At 39.1% G+C, this 19,464-nt stretch overlaps 2 protein-coding genes across 2 annotated transcripts in view; one reads left to right on the top strand and one right to left on the bottom strand.

The window, feature by feature from the left end:
* ptger4b (prostaglandin E receptor 4 (subtype EP4) b) overlaps window positions 1–19,464 on the bottom strand; it is a 221,384-nt gene that overhangs the window by 180,707 nt on the left and 21,213 nt on the right. The window lies entirely within an intron of this gene.
* On the top strand, window positions 8,421–18,942 carry aif1l (allograft inflammatory factor 1-like). Its single transcript, XM_079581786.1, has 6 exons — window positions 8,421–8,548; window positions 8,727–8,788; window positions 11,209–11,275; window positions 14,160–14,201; window positions 14,515–14,677; window positions 17,570–18,942. The coding sequence occupies exons 1-6, from the start codon at window positions 8,524–8,526 to the stop codon at window positions 17,655–17,657; spliced, it is 447 nt and encodes a 148-aa protein (XP_079437912.1). The 5' UTR covers window positions 8,421–8,523; the 3' UTR covers window positions 17,658–18,942.

Genomic DNA, 19,464 nt, shown 5'->3' with positions numbered 1-19,464 from the left:
ACTGCCATGTACAAGAGGAGTTCAACATATGCCATGCTGTGACTTCAGCGTGTGCCTGATGGACCCGCCCACCTCCTGGATTAATAACATGAATACAATAAGGACTTACACTTGTATTGCACTTTACAAGCCTGTGTTATCAAGTTTCTCAAAGCGCCACACTGTACTGACTGTTCATTCGCATCATACTCGGTCATGGCAAGCTACTGTTTTTTGTTTTTATTTAATAATGCTGATACACGTAACACTTACAGACTCACAAGACAATACATTGACATGAAGAATAAAAAATAGAAAGTGTAGTGTGTGCATGTGTGTGTGTGGTTGTATACATTTCCTTTTGTTCTGAACATGTTGACATAAGGAGGACAAAACTCAAGACATATTTTTGTTTTTAAGACATCATTTTGGCTTAATAATCCAAGTACTGCATCGATCGTCACCACCTATCATTATCATTATCATTATTATTACTTCCCCCCGGTTCCAGTGTTCCAGTGGGAGAATAAACTGATTTTCCCCTCAGTGCCCTCCCATTGGAGAGGGGGAGGGCAGCCAAAATCATCCATGCTGCTGTTGTAGCCACAGCTGCCTCGGGGTGGACTGACGGAGGCCACCGTGCCTGGTCTGTGAGTGAATACCTTAAACGTGAAAGGATTGGACAAACATGACTGTTTAATTGTATGTCAAAAAGAAAAGTTGGGGAAATTATGTCAAGCATTATTGTTAATTTACTCATTTCACTTTATTGTTTTAATTCTTCTCAATTCCAGTAGTATATAAAAAAGACATTCTCAACATGAGATGTTTATATCATATGCCATCTCTTGTGTGCCAAGAGAATAGATTTAATCAGAATTTGTCAGGTAATGCTGTTCACAGTCTTTGGAAATATATTTAAGATACAAACACAAGTAGCAAAATGAATTGATTATTTATTGCATTTACATTTTATACCAGACTCTTTTTTGTCATTTAAAGTGGTCATCTTTGCATGGAATATAAACAAATGCAACAAACATTTATAAAACAAATAAAATGCGTCCGTTTCAATAAAGATGGTTACATCGATCACAAAAAGCCTCACATTGACAAAACATCAACTACGACCAGAAATCTGCCACGCTTCTGTTTATTCCTCAGAAGCTTAAGCATCTTTCACAGCACCGAAACAAAACAAAACAAAGTAAGCGGGTTACACCTTTTGAAAGAAAAAGAAAACCCATAAACATCACGTATTTTGACACATCGCCTGGGAGTATATGCATTATTTTTTCTTTTTAAATTTTATTCTAATTCTATTTAATTCCACTGTAAACCTTGATGAATGGACTTTGGGCATCACGCAGAGCAGATGACCTGGTTTTGAGAAGCACTGACATGTGCATGATGTTACAGTTACTCCATTACTGCTTAACATACTCCAGGTCATTTGTTTAAATCATATCCCGGTCCATAATACTAAATGTTCATGCAAAGCCACCTCAGCGAGAGCCCCGAACCGTTCCACAAAAGGAGGTTTGTCAGAATCTTGTTTTCCAATCATGAAACTGGTCTGAAGTAGGTCTGATGACGTTTCCTGTGTGTTTATTTGTGGATCAGAATAAAAAGCTGAGGAGTGAACTCAAAGTCGAGAAATGTCGAGATGTAGTCAGGTAACAATTTAGTATTTTGAAATGGATTCGTTTGATTTTGACATCTGGACAGTTTGCTGGTGCTACATATTTGTCCCCAGTCTTCGTCTGACAAATACATGTTTCAGTCTGATGTCCAAGGAGATGCTGTGATGGGGAACCTTTTCCTGAAACGTTAAATAATATATTTGGAAGTTGCAGATATCTCCAGTAATGTAGTTTAGTCCATTTCCTTCATATAGATCTGCAGGTTAGAGATGTACAGAGATAGTCAGGTGCACAGTTGAAATAGACTCCCCAAAATACAATTATTATTTGTGCACGCACAGACATCTGTCAAATTAGTGTTAAAATCCACACCAAACCGTAAAAAATGTGTAAAAGCAGCTGCCGGATCGAACATAGCAGCTCAAATCCTTAACATCAAAGACAGTTAGTGACACCCCCACACACCCCCCCACTGAGCCTCTCATCCCGCTGCACAGCTGGCTGCAAGAGCGGAAAGGCAAGCTCAATTTAAGTGCCCCCAAAATCTGTTCCCCTAAAGAACTACCACTCTGTAAGAGCAGGAAATAGTATTATTGACTTTCTCATTATTTTGAGAAACTCACAGGAGTTTGTATGTGGTGAGATGAGAGTGACGTCACAAGGACAAACCTGCGATCCCCTCGTAAATAAAGTGAAGTCATAGACGTTAGTAGCCTCTTCTACTGCTATGATTTTTGTTTAATTCTTCTTAAAAGTGAATGTTAGGTTACAGCCAAAATCTAATAATCAAAACTCAAGCTCTAAATTCTGCACTACATGGTGAAAAACACGGCATAATTGAGCAATGACCAACAAATCATGAGTGTAGAAGCACGTGACATTCATGTACTGATGTGAACATGAAGTGAATCCCACTGATCCTGCAGTGAAATAGTAAGATGTTTTTGGCTGTGTGTTCACCACACCAGTTTGCAACAAAAAACCCTCTGAGGTTTCATTGAATTTTGGGCCTGGTTTTTATTCGTTGCTTTATTGCAAATAAAACATCACCGTGTCATGCACCATCAAGTATTGTTTTAGTTTTTTCTGAAAAATTATATATACTTTTGTATCATATGTATGCTGTATTGGGTTTGTATGACTGTAATAAATATAAAAGAAACAGAAAAAGTAAAAATGGTTTGAGACAGTAGAAAATTGTTATTCACAGTCCTATAGTGATAAGCAGGTAGAATATAAAAGTAGTAGCGACAGTAGAAATGTTTAATGTGTTAACTTTGCTGTCCTTGTACATGGATTTTCAGGACTTTTCAGGACTCAGTGTTGCACAGCTCTCAGAAGGTGTCAGAAGATCAGGCTCATTTGAAAGCTATACTTTTCAAAAACAAAACCGGTCTGTCTCCATCACTTTTCAGTCAAATATAGTAAAAGTCAGTAACATAAGACGCTTAGCTCGTGACCATTTTCACCATAATGATATACAGCCCCAAAAACACTCAAACAGTAAGTCTCTAACACTCTGCTACAATGCTATGAGCAGAAATCTGCAAAGTCGGGTCCAGAGCGTTTTAATATAGGGTCAGATACCAAATAAATGAGAAAGATAAGGATACAGCGCTGTATGATTCATCTGAGTCTATTACTCTGTCGTTTACAAAAAGAACATCATTTTGACAAGTTCTGGGACTCGCAATGTTTTAAGTAAATATGCACCTATGGTCTCACTCTGGAGCCCTACCTTCAGGCCAGGGGAAGCCCTGACCTGCTCATGGTCATGGGTTGTACAAACATTGCTGCCATCTTCAATAACACAAACACATGCATACGCCTCATGTGTCCACTCAGTGAATAAGATAGAGTCTCAGAAACATGGTGGTACAACAACCAGTCTGTCTCTCTCAGAAAACAAACTCCAGCCTTGCCCCGTGCCCTCTCTTCAAAGGGCAGCAAAGACTGGCCTTCTTCAACGCTGGATCCTCTCACGTGGCCACCAAGAACACAGTGTCAGTGCACTCTCTCAAAACTTTATGTACGCCTTTCTCTGTTCACTTGCTCAACAAGTTCACAAGGTTTCAAGCTATTCTTTTTCCCCCTTCTTGTTGGGTTATTTATATCAAAGCAGTGAAAAATAAATAAGATAAAATCCTTATTTCTTTGAAGCGAAGGCATTGGCCGGGCGGGGAGCATTTCTGTAAGAACATTTGAAGGTACCAATAAAAATCAATCTTGTCATACTCTATTATTTGGTTTCCTGCCCTAGAGCATTAATGTTCAAACTATTGTTACAAAGGGGTTGAAAATTCCCAATACATTTCTGGAAATTTTCAACGGGAATCTTAACTGTGAAATTGTGAATTTTCTAAAATTCAAAGCTGTCCAAACACTTAAAGCAGCACTAAGTAACTTGTTTACCTTAATAATTCCTTTCCGTCGTCCCTCTGGGGGTAATACAAGTGTGAATGGGATGATTGGGGGGCTTTCATCGCCCCCTGCTGTCTCTGACCAGAAAACCACAATTGCAACTTCGCTGCCTCCGGGTTGGAGCACCAATGCACACTAAAAGAATCACGAAGCAGAAGCTAGCTGTGGGCTAGCACCACTTAAACAGTATTACAGCCAAGTTTGAGTGAAAAAAATAATCTCCATTGTGTAATTGGATAAACAATATCCCTCTCTCCCTTTGTCTTTTCCGTCAGCGTAGAATTTACTCCGGAATTATGTTTTAGAACCATTAAGCTTTTGACCTGCACCCTGACCCATACAAGGGGTGTGAGTCTAGAAGTATTTTCTGTTTGATTTGAGCCTTTTTAACAAAATCTACAATTAGCCTAATTGTCTTATTTAGGTAAATAAGAACATTCAAGTCAGTGTCTTTAATTTAGTTGAAATACTCTGCTGCTGAATCGCATTTGTTACAAGTGTTTAACCAGCTGATGGTTTTGTTATAAAGGTTTCTTCCAAGTAATAAAGGCCGCCCTGTCTTAAAGCTGGTCTTTGAACCGCTCTGCCTTATTCAGTGTGATTCAACACTGCCCTCATGTGGCAACATGGGAGAATAAGTTACAGAAAGAACATTAGAGGGTCTAATAGCCTTTCCCCCAATACCACCAATTCATTTTATTTATCTATTTTATTTAGAATCCAGCTCTAACCTATTTTTTCCTAAAGCACAGCTAGAAACTACAAAAAAAATGTTTCTTCCTTCTCTGCAATTTTTAAATAATGTAATCTTGATTGCCATGAACAGACGCCATTTTTCTAAGTTAACTGATCACATTAAGTTATCTATACATCTTCTTCGTGTAAAATTGACCACTTTTATCTATGTTGTAATAAAGTACTTTATAATTAAGTGGTTGCGGTGATGTCACTTATTGATTTTTATTCTTTGTACGTTTTCAGCAGTTTCAACTCTTCAGACATTTAAAGTCATTAAGGTTTTTATTTGTTTATTTTATTTTATTTTTAAAGTTCATGTCAATAGCTTTACTGTTTTTACTTTTGCTGTTTGTACCTCTTACAGTTTTTGCAGTATTTGAAGTACTTTGTGGTATTTTCCCCATTCATTTTAATAGGACTCTTTGGGTATTAAAGTGTTTTTCCTGAGCTGAAGTACTTCAAGTCCTTCCAATTCTTAAAGTTATTCAAATAATTACTGTTTTAATGTACTTAAGGACAGTAATTATCACAGAACAATATCCAGCTGTAGAAGGTTTTAAAAAGCAGGCTTTACAGTTGTTTATAACGTGTCTAAAGTGCAATGCTTTCTAATGGAAAACTAGCTTGTTCTGTCGAAACCAAGTCCTGACAGTCTGCAAAGTTCAGAGCAACTTCCAACCAGAACAGATCCACATCAGAGACCGAACCAAGGACAGATCTGACCGCAGACAGGGTCATACAGAGGGTCTCGGCCAGAGTCCAAACTCCAGTTCAGACCAAATTTTAATGTTCAGTTTAAAGAAGCTAATGACAAATCTCAAACAAACTTAAAGTGTAACTGACGCAGATACTGCACTCTCATAGTAGCTACATTATAGTATTTCTTCAGTATTACAGAGTTCAGGGCTGTGATGTCATATCGCTAAGCATCATGGGATTTGCAGCAATAATAATGGAGATTTTAAAAAGGTAAAATAGCCTACTGGAGTTATTGTTGTCGTAAAACACTTGGACACCACAGTGTGTTAGACGTGCAGTACAGGTGAAACTCGGAAAATTAGAATATCTTTCAAAAGTTCATTTATTTCTATAATTCAACTTACAATGTGAAACTAATATATCATATTATAGATTCATTACATACAATGTGACATGTGGGTCATTCCGTGCTACATCACCCACATTCACAGAATCTTCCCAGGTGACCCTCTCAGATTTGGATGAAACTTTTTTACACCACCACCTAACCACCTTTTCTGTTCCAGGGTGCTTAGCTAAGCCACAGCGGCCATGTCTACCAAACAGTTCCAGGAACAATCATCAGAAATGTGTGAGATTGTACAGTTTGGGATTTAAAGGCTGCTAAACATGGCAACTTTTGAATTTCCCCCCAAAATGTCAGGGGCTCTACAAAAGAAGTGTATTGAGTGATCGTCTTCATCGTCTATATTTTAGTTTATTAGGACATAACTGTTGATCAGATAAAGGGTTTTGACTTGTAGCTTCACAAAGATGGTCCGACTCAGAAAAGCTCAAAGAAATGGCCCTCTGGTCTAAGCGGGATTTGACCACGTAGTCACTACCGAGGCACTGCAAATGTTTCTCACAGAGAGAAGCCAGATCAGTCAGTTTGTAGCCAGAACATCTTTGTCTGTCTCAAATGCCTTCATGGTTAAAAATTATTTTTAATGCTACTTGTTTTTTGCAACAAAAAAAACAAGTGCATTTCTAACCATCTGTCCATTGTTAAAATAAAAAGGCAAGGTTTATAATGATAGATATGCACATTTATGTAAACAGACAAATATATATATATATATATATATATATATATATATATATATATATATATATATATATATATATATATATACATATATATGCAGATATGTCTTCAACTTTGAATTCTCACTAGCTTCATTATCAAAAGGAATAGTTCATGCAAACACATTTCTTGAGATTACACATTTTTTCCACATTTCTGTTGTTTTGTTCTGGTTCAAGACGTTTCACAGTTCCACCAATCCCATCACAGGGACTCTCAGTGTGGCAAAGAGGTGCCCTGCTGAGGCGAGTCCATGGTCCTGCTGATGGTTGCGCAAATTGGCAAAGTTCTCGTAGATTTTATATTGGCAAACAGCACTGAAGTAGACATTTTTTTTAATCTGAGGCTTTGTTGCTTTATGTGATTTACTATACTGTGCTAATGTACAAATGTCTTCTATCTCACCAAGGAAAATATGCAACAGAGGTCCTCACTTCCTCAAGCTGAACCTGAAGCTGACCATTATCAGCACCAGCCTATGTATTTGTAAACTTCATGAAACTTTTTTTATTTATTTTTTTCACGATCTACAATATTTTTGATGATTGTTCCTGGACATGTAGACATGGCACAGACCACAGCTGAGCCCTGTGCATGCTTCCATTGCTGAGCTACAGTTCTTTAAAAGTGTAGTGTGGTTACACCATCCATCCATCCATCCATCCATCCATCCATCCATCCTCTTCCGCTTTATCCGGGGCTGGGTCACAGAGGCAGCAGTCTCAGTTTCAGCAGAGGTTACAACATTGTGTTTTGTAAATTGTCAACAAACAAACAAACAAACAAACAAACAAACAAAACAAAACAAAACAAAACAAACAAACACACTATTGGGAGTTAGAGCAAATCACTTTGCATGTGTTCATTACACATGTGGAGGAACCCAACAAAAACAAGTTTCATCCAAATCTGAGAGGGTCACCTGAGGCTGTGGGTGAAATGACCCTAATGCATTTGAGTAAAACTGAACTGGAGAAAATGCACTAAGGGTTAAAGGAACAGGCCACCGTTTTTCCATACTGATATATGTTCTTACTTAAGCTTAGATGAGTTGATACATACCTGTGTGGTCTTTGTGCGTGCCCTCAGTCACACAAAACGACCAAAGATGTCGTTAGCATTTGGCCTCTCCCAATGTATTCCTATAGCTCCAAACGGGGGTGAAGTTGGAAGCGACCACACTCTTCCACGGGCACAAACACCAGACAGTTACGCATCAACTCTCTAAACTCAGGTAAGAACATATCTCAGCATGGAAGAACGGTGGCCTGTTCCTTTAAGAGGTTCTCTGAATTAAATAATCGCATAGTCTACAGCAGGGGTCACCAACGTGGTGCCCGCGGGCACCCAGGGGCCCTTTGGGGCATGTCCAGTAGCCCTTGGGACTTTTTCTAAAGTGTAAAACACTTCATTTTCTTGAATCTAATTCTTAAAATTACAGTTATTTCGGTTTCGGTAAAGCTATTTTAATATAATATGGGGTCAATATCCTATAAGTGAACAGTGTACGTTTAAGTCTTTAGGATTTGTTTTTAACTGGTAGCCCTCGAACAACTTAATGCTCTTAAAGTAGCCCTCAGCTGAAATAAGGTTGGTGACCCCTGGTCTACAGCATGGTTATTATAGCCAACTAAACAAGCTGCCTGTTTCTTGTAGTCGATATAGATTTAGGCCTATTTGTTTTATTTTAAAGTGGAAAAAAAACAAAAAAAAACGCCGTGACGTCTGGGTCGATTTTATTGTGAAGAATGTCCCCGGATCTGCCGTGGTGCTCGGTTCACACGCGGCGACAGAGCATCCGCCGCCGTGCACAGTCTCCCTCACACTGAAGAGGAGCCGGAGTATCGACCTGCCGGGAACAGCGCGGTTGCGATTCGTTTGACCTGTCTGCGACAAACGGGGACAGAAAATCCCACCATGCCTTCCAACCAAACCCTTCAAGGTAAGTTGTATTACAAAAAAAAAAAAAAAAAGGGGGTGATTTTTCGCGCTTCTGTCACGTCTCACGTTAGCCTCGGCTTAGCGCGTACAATAGAGCATCATCTGTAGGCCGGGGCCGAATAAGAGCGCCTCAAGAGCTAAGCCAATAAAAGTCCCATCACATGGCTGTCTATTTTCAGGCGGAAAAGCATTCGGGCATCTAAAGGACCAGCAAAGGCAAAAGCTGGAGGAGATAAACCAGGTAAGTGCCTTTTGCATCACGTCCTCATGGGAATGGGAATGTGGATGAATTTAGGGCGCAGACACTTCACTTGGCATTGGCCCTGTTTCCAAGCACGCGCCTGTGCGTTTGGAGCCAACTTGGTTTATCCCTCAGATCCCTGTCGCTTCTGTCACCGTCAACTGATTCTTCTTTTTTTTTTTTCCTTTTTTATCTGAGTGACCTTCTGTTCTGTGGCACTTGTTGCATGTTGCAGAGGTGGATAGAGGAGCCAAAAGGTTTACTGGTACTTTATACAGTTGTTTTACGCAAGGAGAAGTTAAAAAAACACGACTTAAATGTTACCTGAGTGAGTATAACTGTGCGTAAAAGTTTGGTGCGTGTTCCAGTAGTGACGTAAATTATTTGAAACTACATTAAATAATGTAAAAAAAATATATATATTTTCCAAAGACCAAACAATAAATGATGCAGAATTATGTTTATGTTAGATTTATCACTTAAAGATTTACTCACCGTGGAACGAGTAACTATTTCCTTTGTTACCCCAAGTACGAGTACACATACTTCATTATGATATTACTCAAGATGTAAGAAGTACTGTAAAACTCCTCTTAAGAAGTGCATTTGTTGAAGTTACTGAGTTTTAACCCTCTGGTGGTTTGACCCTCCATGAACCCTGTCCCTGAATGTAACCAAGCACGTGTCGTCCTGTTATCAGTCCGGCTACTTTTTGAGGCTGGATAAAGCCAGTTTGTAACAAAGGGGTTTGGTGGAAGTGTAGAAGAAGAGGAAGACTTAAAGTGCATATGACACCTTAGACACAGTTTTTGCTCAAACATAGTTAACACGATTATATTTAAGATTTTGATTGTTCCCAGCTTTCTTTAGTTTGCCCATATTTGTGATGTTTATAGTTTCACTTCCTTACACTGACAGGAAGTGACATAGAAGAAGGTAGAACAATTTTAAACTGTTGCCGTGCTGACCATGTAAAGCCAGTGGGAAATGAGCTAAAAACTGCTATGGAACTTTACCTTCTTCTTTCAGCAGCTTAAGAATGCAAAGAAAAATAACTTTTCTGCCAAATATTTCTACATTAAAATTGCTGCGTCATAATTATGCAAGAGATGAACTTCCAACTGATTTTTTCATTCTAAATAACCCTCATTTTCAAAGGCATTAAAACCTGTCATATGTCATATCTACTCTATATATCTACTCTATATGAATATAGATGGCTAATTATGAAGTGACATCTGCTGGCAGATTTCTGAAGCCTTTCTCAATCTAGATGCAAGAGCTGAAGGTGTGCTGCCAAAACATATAAAAGTCTTGATCTGAGGCCATGCGCCCGGTTATGTGTGTTGTCAATGTTCACTCCAATTTTTTTTTTTTTTGTTTATAAACTGACTAATTTAAACCAGTCAGTTTAAACTAGTCAGTTTATAAATTAACAGTACTACAGTGCTGAAACAGTACAATAACTTTATTGTCCTTCATTTGCAGTAAAATGAGTGTGTACAAATAAAATGACGTGGCTGTCGCCATCAGCATAACTCAATCATGTTAACCATAATGCAGGGAAGCCTCCGCCCATGGAGGACCACCTGACCCCCTGCGCAGTGTGGCCACATTGCACACGTTGCTCACAGCAGTCCAGGGACTGCTCAGGGAGTTTGTGTGTTTGCTCAAGACACATAAAAATGAGAGGGAACATTGCTCTGCAGATAAACCCTGGGGTAGGATGACGTTCCTTTTCTATGAAGCCGTTTGGCTGAGTCAGGCAACGACACATCCACTTGAGTTTTTGTCATCACCTTTAATTATAATCTTCACGAACACACAGAGGTCAACAAGCTACTGCGAAACGTATACTTTCCCCTTTTCTGTGAGAAGGAGATGGAAGCTGCTCCTTCTGCAGATTGCTCCATTATAATTTCATTAGTGGTTCCTCTGGGCATTATTCTGCTCTTTCCGTTTCGCCTCCTGTGAAGTGTTCCACTTAATCAGCAAACACATTCACTAACGCCTTCACGGTTGAGATGGTGATTGTGTAAAAATAAGTAGTGGGAGTAGATTGGGATTTTTTAGTTTTAAAATCAGGGTTAAGTTGTAGCATTTTGTACATTTTTAACACATCCAGGAGCTTAAACGTTTGAGAGACTGAAACATGAACTAATGCCGGAGAATCACATGTATTTTAGAACACGCTGATAGACATGGAGGTCTTAGAGCTTGCAGGGAGGGATATCTGCTTCTATAGATCCAAACACCCCAATGGAGTCAAGATATTTGTTGTTTGCAAAGAATATTGTTCTGCCCAATCTTTAGGTATGGAGTTAATGTCCTTGTCATGTCACATTTATTTATTATTATTAACTTTGAAGATCACGTGTTTGCATTTTCTCAGCTTTTTTCCTCCATTTTTTTTATCCCAGGAATATTTGGAGGACCAGAAATACAGCGATGAAGAGGATCTGGCTGAAAAATTGGAAGGTTTTAAAAGTAAGTGGGTTGTCTTTTTGCGCTGGCGTGTATCTTTTGTCTTACGGTTTTTGGAGAACCTAAAGTATTTTGTTTTCTTCTGTGGTCCTGCATGGCCTTGGAGGAATGTGCTGCTGGGCGTAACCGCAGTCTGTTGTTACAGTGCTCAGATTCTTTTGTCTAAACCTTTTTTCCCCATTGGGATAAGAACTATTCTTTTTGGACAGAGCAACTCAAGTAAAAGCGCAGTTCTCCTCTTTCTATGTAGCATGTAAGCTGCTGCTTTTTCGTGTTTAAGGAAAGATATATACCAATATTTATGTTGGGGGGGGGGGATGTGAGATAGCAGGATAAATGGAACTAAACTAGACGGAATCATTAAACAAGAGTTTTTAAAATTGCATTTCCTCAATTTTAGCTTCATGTTTCTAATACTTCTTTAATGCCCTACAAAGAATCTCCACAAGCTTAAGGAAATGGAGCAGTAATGTAAACATCAACCCCCAGGATTTTCTATACTGTCCCACTGACCCTGGGGTGATGGGAAAAATTTGGCTCGTTCTTTAGTCACAGCTGTCCCACTCCCATAACCAACAGCACAAGTCTGGATTCTATACAAAAACACAGTTCTTCTAACCGTGTCACAACTATGAGTAAGTTTGAAAAGAAAAGTGTTTCATGTGTGGACCGTATCTAGCACTACAAACAGGAAAGGGCTTTATCTTTGGTCTTGCAGCTAACGGTTAAGAGCCTTCCCTGACAAAGAAAACAACACATTCTCTGTGAGTGAAATCAGTGTCATTTAATCGCTGGCTTCCTTCTTCCAAGAGTTCAAGTCGTTTTTAAACTGATGACACTGTCGCTCCTGAGGTGAAAGGCCAGAGGTCTGTGCGTGTCTGAAACACCTACGTTTTGTCGTCTGAAGCCGTTCTCTGTGGCTGGAGAAGATGATCAACATGTTGCCCCCGGACTTCATTCCCTTAAAGAAAGTGCCGTGTCTATGTGGGGGCCCTCTCCTCAGAGCTGCCAAACAGGCTTCGCATTGTCCTGTCCCGACTCCCCAGGGCCCAGATTTCAGTCTCCTCCTCTCTCTGCCTCCACAGACAGAGCGCTCATTGTGAGATTGAAATAGCCAGTGTAGTCGGACCAAAGTGGCCAAGAGAAAAGAGGTGACGGAATTTAGGAAGACACAGGGAAAAGCCCCACAATCTGCAACTGCCATTTTAAGAGTGTCAACAACTGGGCTTAATGAGACCAACCAGACTATTAAACAGTGAAATATTTTAACTCTTATCTGAGTCGTCCCATTATTATTATGAAGGAAGTCGTTTTCAGCTGTGCCAAGTTCAGCTGCGCTCGGCTTTAGTTTTCAGTCTGACCTACAAGAGCACACACCTGTCGCTCTCAGCTGTATGGCCTCTCCCTTTTGCCACAACAACTGCCTAACAGAGATCACCAGCAGATCGCTTTGTTAACATGGCTGTGTGCTCTTTATTCATTGACTATAGCGGGGGTTCTCCGAACAAACCCCCAAATATTATACTTCCAATATGATGAGATGAATTCCAGTATGCATTGCACAATTACAGCAATAATGCATATTTTCTACATCTTGTATATGGAACAGCTCCCAACTCTTAACGCACAATTCAAAAAATAACATATCACATTTCAAGACACATGTTCCTCTGGTGCGCAGCAGCTGGTGCGCGTCGTGTGCTTTAAGTGTGGCATCTTCCCATCCAGATTCCAATAGAAGTAAGTACGCAGAGAATGTTATGTATTGGCCCAGGCTTAAGTTGTCCAATATCGGGTCTCACAATGCACAACCTGTCATTGAGGAACTGTACCGTTCACAAGAAGAGAATTACTAAGCATAACTCAGAAATGTATTGGTCCAAGCTCAAATTCATGGTTCTCTAAGCCACATTGAAGCAAAACATCTACTGGGTATAGCACCAAGAAGACTGAAAAGAAGAGAGCAATATCTCATCTGGATTTTTAGAATAACTGCAATCACAAAAAATTAATTAAACCTATTTGCAAAAACTGGTTTGAAGCTATAGAAAGTATTAAATGAATGGAGCGATAGACTTATAAAATAAACGTTAAAAAAGCAGATTTTTATGGTCTCTCTTTAACCAAAGGGAGGGAGTCCTGTTTGTATAGTTCTCCCATAATGTAGATCACCCAAGGTAGAGTTCTGTATGTGGTTGTATTGTTGCATTTGTTTAGTTTTTTCTTCTCTTGTCTGTTTTTTGTTTCTTTATAGCTTTATTGCCTACATATACACACATATATACACGTATATGTAGGCAGGTAAACTATTGTGTTTATTTAGGGAATAGAGAACTGTACAGACTTGTATACACACAAGATTCAAAGCAGTACTAAGTAACTTGTTTACCTTAATAAATCCTTTCCGTAGTCCCTCTGGGGTAATACAAGTGTTAATGGGATGATTGGGGGGTCTTTCATCTCCCCCTGGTGTCTCTGTCCAGAAAACCACATGCAACCTTCCCTGCTCCGACCGGGAGTCGGAGCAGAAGAAGCTAACAGGCTAATGGGCAAAGCTAGCTGTGGACTAGCACCACGTAAACCGTATTTACAGCCAAGTTTGAATGGAAAAAAAAAAAAGATCTCCATTGTGTAATTGGATGTACAATATCCCTCTGTCCCTTCGTCTTTTCTGTCAGTGTAGTATTTACTCTCACGGACAATTAATGAGTAAAAAAACCGTAACATGCTACGACACCTGCAGTGGCGCTTATGGCCTCTAGGGGCATGACTTACTTAGTTCTGCTTTAAATCACGACTACCACTGACTTACTAAATACATATGTACAGACTTCACAAATGCCTTTATATAAGCCCAGATTCTAAACTAATCTGTTTGTTTTTACAGATAAATATGCAGAATTTGACCTTAATGACCAAGGAGACATTGGTGAGTACACCTGAACGCCAACTGCAACAACACTTGCGCATTGAGCCGTGTAAAACCTGTAATTAAAGATGTTTGTGTATTTGGGCCACAGCGTGTGAGGGCTTAGATTTCAGGTTAGTGTAAAATGACACCCCTGTCTGTTAAAAAACAAAAACAGGTGCAAAGCTAATGTTGAAAGCCAAGATAATGCTATGTTGTGGTCAAATTTTGTAGCATGTATATTGTGAAAAGTGATTATTTAGTTAGCGAAAATCATCTAAAATTAAAAGCAAAAGTGTGTGTTCTTGCTAAATTGTTGCTCATTTCCTTTCAGAGTTGATGGGTTTGAAGAGAATGATGGAGAAGCTTGGAGTGCCCAAAACACACCTAGAGTTGAAGAAAATGATCGTTGAAGTCACAGGCGGCAGCAGCAACACAATCAACTACAGAGACTTTGTCAAGATGATGTTGGGGAAGCGCTCGGCCGTTCTCAAACTGTAAGTGCCGCCCTCACCTGTCTGTGTTACAGGCCGGCTTTATTTGAGCCGACAATGGAGGAGACAAGGAGATAAACAGTCATGACACCACTGAAAGTAACCGCATACTACGCTAGCGTTTGAACTCAACTGGAAAAACAAAACAACACGTAAACAATAGTCTATTAGTCTATATTCACTGCAGTCTTTACCTGTAGCTTGGGATCATGAGCTTAAGTAGCTGATTACCAGATAGTTAAGTGACTGTCGCGAGGGATTAGGAGATTTACAAACGGATGTGAAGTTAACCTTTCATTTTCACATTTCGTTTTTTTTGCAGTATAGATTTTGATTAATATAAACAAAACAAAAAAAACATTACAGAAACACGTTATGGGGGAAGGGAAGAATGCATTAGTGCAGTTATTCTTAATCCGTGGAGCGAAGTTTGGGTTACTTCATGTTGTATTTTAGTTTTAACCTTTTATTTAATTTAATTGATGTAAGAGTCCAGTTATTTCTGATAATGGACACCTCGTCATGCATCATCCCACAAACTGAAACTGTTCACTGGGGCCTGTTTGCTTATTTTTCAAAGTCCTGGGCAGGAGTTATTTCTTGTGATGGGGTAATGATACCTCAAAGTGTGTGTTACACAGTATCACACTGTATCACACTGTGTTTGTAGGCTTATAGGCGCCATCTAGTGGTGAAAAGGCTTTGGAGCAGTGAGTCTGAAAAAGCGAACTCCACACTGACGGTGTCGTTCAGAAATGTGAACCAAATCGTCTGTTTATCGTCTGTCTGATCATTTAGAAATAAACAAACAAATTAATGAGAATTAATGAGAAGTATCAGTGATACAACCTTCTAAAAATGAAGCTGCTCACTGCTGCTCGTTGCACAAGACACTATATGATACAAAATGACAGAGTGAAAGTGTTGGTCATGTGACCTTTCTTAAAATGATACGCCCGTGATACAACTCGGCCGAGGTGTTGCTTTCTGCGCCTGATACAGGTGTCGATGCCTCGGCTCATTTAGCCTATCACTAGTTATTTCACTTTTTAATCAGTTTTACCTGAAGCTATATCCAGCTCAATTCTTTATCGTCACTATGGAAACTGTTGTTTAACTGTTGCCGGACTATTTAACGGACACCCTCCAGCCAATCAGAATCGAGTATTCACCCACACCATGATATAATTGTTATTATTTTATTTTATTCCAAACATTTCTTAAATATTTGTTGATGAGTAATGGTTTCTCGAAGTTTCTTCATACAATATGGGAGTAAACTTTTAACCCATCCTTGACTTGGACAAACAAGTGGTAGAATTGCTTCTGTTAGTCAGCTTTATAGACCTATGCTGAAAACGTTACTGGACAAATCTCATAATCCTAACACCAACTAAAGAAAAGGCCTTTCCGTCTTTGCACCTTGATACAAGTCGGATTTAATCTTACACCTAAATAACTATTATTTCCCCAGTCCTCAAACTCTGGCTATGGCTGTGTGGCTATGCTTTTTTTTGTGCCTTTTATTTTTTTTAAAAGAAGGGGAAAAAAGCCACAATTAGTAGATAGTAGATCAAGAAAGCAGAACACTTGATTATATGAAGCAGTGTCAGCAGATTGAGTGAAACAAAGTGAATAGTGTTGCGTTCCTGAGGTTGTTTTTTGTTTTTTTTGTTGGCGATCACTATTCACAGGCTTAGTGGAGCTTTGCAGAGGTTTCCCAAAAAAGGGCATTTAAGACGCTCGCTGTGAATAGCTCCCATCAGACCTTTCACTCTCCTCAGCTGCTTCACCAACCGTTTCCTTTAGGTCTTTTCACATTCTTATACTTCATCCAAATCAAATGCACTGGATTTATTTTGGAGCAACTGCAAATAACTACTACATCAGCAGACTTTGATACACTGATATATGATTAACTAGAAATATACAGTACACATAACGTGACTCAGACTGATATACAACCATCACTTACCACAAATGACTTTTCTGAAATTGAAAGCACAGAGAGTGTCCCAGCTGGGGTTTGATCTGCTTGTGCCACTGGGAGACTCATGCGTTCAAATAACACAAGCTCGACAAGAAGAACTGAGGAACCAGAAAATAATAGTATGATGAGAAACTTTAGAAACTTTGGTTGGTGTGTTTGAAATATACATTATATTATCATAGCATGATAATATTCAACTGTCCTCCAAATGATTAACTAACGAACAGCATGACTAAAATGGAGTCTTCCTGAACTGAATAAGCAGAGTAAATGACCCTTAAGTCTGATTAGTGTTGTCATGTTACTCAAATTTAAAACTCTATTTTGATACTGGGGAAAAACTGTGCAATATTACAAATATGTATACCACATTTTCTGGACTTTAAGTCCCAGCCTTTGCAACTAACTGGGGTTGGGGGCATGACTGCACCGTTGACGAGCCTCTCCCGGCATCACGTTGTTCAAGCTCTCGTTCCTCTCGCTGTGCCTATCTAGCTTTTAGCCCGCGAGTAGCTTTTTTTTGAGTGCAACTCAGTGCGACTTACAGATCCAAGCCAAACTATGAAAAAAAGTGTGACTTATAGTAAATACGGTAATGTAAAATATTTCCAAGGTATATTTTACTGTCCCACAAATGACACTCAAATATGCTACACTCTTATATGAACAAGCACCACTAATGTTTGCATACTCGAAATACTGAAAAAATACCTGAACAAATACCTCCATTCCAATACAATATTCATATCAGAAATACTTCCATTACTATTTGTATCTGGATCTGAAACTATCACAGACATGACCACCAGATGGAGCCAGAGAGAGAAAACTGTGCTTTTTGTAAATGATTTGTGCCAGCATTGTGATATAGTGCATTTTTGATCATTTGTTTATTTTTTTTTCAGTGTCTTGATCTTTGAGGACAAGGCAAATGGCTCTCCTTCCAAACCATCTGGACCTCCTCCTAAGCGGGACATTGCCAGTCTGCCTTAAGCCCAGACGTCTCTTATAACAGAGGCACTGTTGGCTGCCTTGTGTGAATGAGTCTTTCTCCTTCCATTTTCTTGGGTGTTGTGCTTGTGCGGGAACAGTCTGTGAAGATTTGAACTTTGTGACACCATCATAAATGGCCCCAGTGTTGTGTATTGAAAGACACCTGGATTTACTCCATGTTTGACTGTGAATATTTTTTTACCCATGAGTAAGATGTAGCAAGGGAAGTTGTGAAAATCCATTTTATCGTGTTACATGGATGCATTCGAAGGGAAATGTGTCATTGTGTTTTAGTTTTTTAAGTTTGATGCATTTGGAAGGCATAGAACAAGTAACCTCTCCATCCCCCAACACATTTTGCACTGTGCCCAGTTTTATTGAAAAGCTCTACTTCAGATTAGACTCGGGCGGCTCTTGGGCAGTTTGAAAAAATCCAGAATTGGAAGCAGCAGTAACTACAGAATGTGTCACTGAAGACCTCAATCTTGCCGATTGCTCTACATGGCTGGAGAACCTGTTGACTGTGGGACCATGGACTTCAATGTCTGTCTGATCACAAGGTGGATTTCATGTTGAAATGTCAGAAGTGTGATTTTTACAAGCACAAACAACCCACATGAGTTACAGATGCAAGGAAATCATTCATCTGTTCAATCATTTCTCCAAGTGCCTCAGATTGCAACTTGATTTGGAAATGCTAAGGCAGTGGTTCAACTTTTGACACCAAGCACAACCTCCTAGTATTTGACCTCCCAAGTACTACCACCAAGATCAAATCAGGACTAAACCAGGTCTATACTAGACCTATATTGGACTAAAGTATGTCTGGTTTTATGGCAAACTGGGTGTAAACCATATCCACACCAGAAAAACACCCAAATTAAATGCATTACGAAAGTATAATTGAAATGGTCTCAAATTAAATTGAATAAAGTCATGGTACATGTACCACCGCTTTTGAACCACTGTGTCATGGTATTAAATTGGCAAAGGTAGTTTTAGCTTTATAGCTTAGGCTTTTGAAATAAGAAAATGTGGCAAGTGTCTTTTTAAAATCTAGATTTGTCTGTTGAATTCTGTGCACTGTACATATTTTAAATGTGTAACGCTAATTTATCAATTGTTCTGTATTTTTCTTTAACTTCATTCCTATCACCTGTACTCCATTGTTGTTTTTAGTATTTTGCTTTGTTTTGCTGTTGTGCCTCACTTTAAAATATATATTTTAAGTTCACACTGCAATGTGAACTTTGAAATTATTTTTTACATTTCCCCATTTTGGGTTCATTGTAGTTTTACAGGAAGTTTTCAAATTTTTATGTTTATCTATTTGTCATTTACACATTGTATGCAAGCACAAAAGGAATACATTTCAGTGGTCTCATACACTTTGTGACAAACTGTTTACTAGTGCAAATTACTTATTCCACATTTGCATCGGGTTACATACAGGTATGAAGAGAAAGGAAGCTTATTTGTATATTCCATCATCTCAGAAGTCACACAAAGCGCTTCACACAGTGTAGCCTGACACTACACAGAGTGGTGGTAGTCTACGCATTACATTTTTGATGATTATGCGGTGTAAATTAATACATGAATGGGGAAAAAACCTTTCACTTGTGAACTGCATTATCCTCGTATGGAAAACACTGACATCTACTGGCCACATTGTTACTTGCAACTGGCGGTATCTAAAAATCCTGGGAAGTTGGCTAAGGCTACATACACACATTGTATTGAATGTTTTCCTATTGAGCACTTACGCATGCGATAATATTCAGTTTGAATATCTATTAGGGGCTTG

Source organism: Gobius niger (assembly GCF_951799975.1).
Source record: "Gobius niger genome assembly, chromosome: 2".
Classification (NCBI taxonomy): domain Eukaryota; kingdom Metazoa; phylum Chordata; class Actinopteri; order Gobiiformes; family Gobiidae; genus Gobius; species Gobius niger.
The sequence above is the reverse complement of the archived record's forward strand: the minus strand, read 5'-3'. Positions and strand labels throughout refer to the sequence as shown.

What these genes read in the sequence shown, in the direction of transcription:
- aif1l (XM_079581786.1), top strand. Translation starts at nt 8,524, where the DNA reads ATGCCTTCCAACCAAACCCTTCAAG. An exon ending in AAAATTGGAAGGTTTTAAAA is followed by an intron (nt 11,276 to 14,159) that starts GTAAGTGGGTTG and finishes TTGTTTTTACAG; the next exon opens with ATAAATATGCAGAATTTGAC. An exon ending in TAATGACCAAGGAGACATTG is followed by an intron (nt 14,202 to 14,514) that starts GTGAGTACACCT and finishes ATTTCCTTTCAG; the next exon opens with AGTTGATGGGTTTGAAGAGA.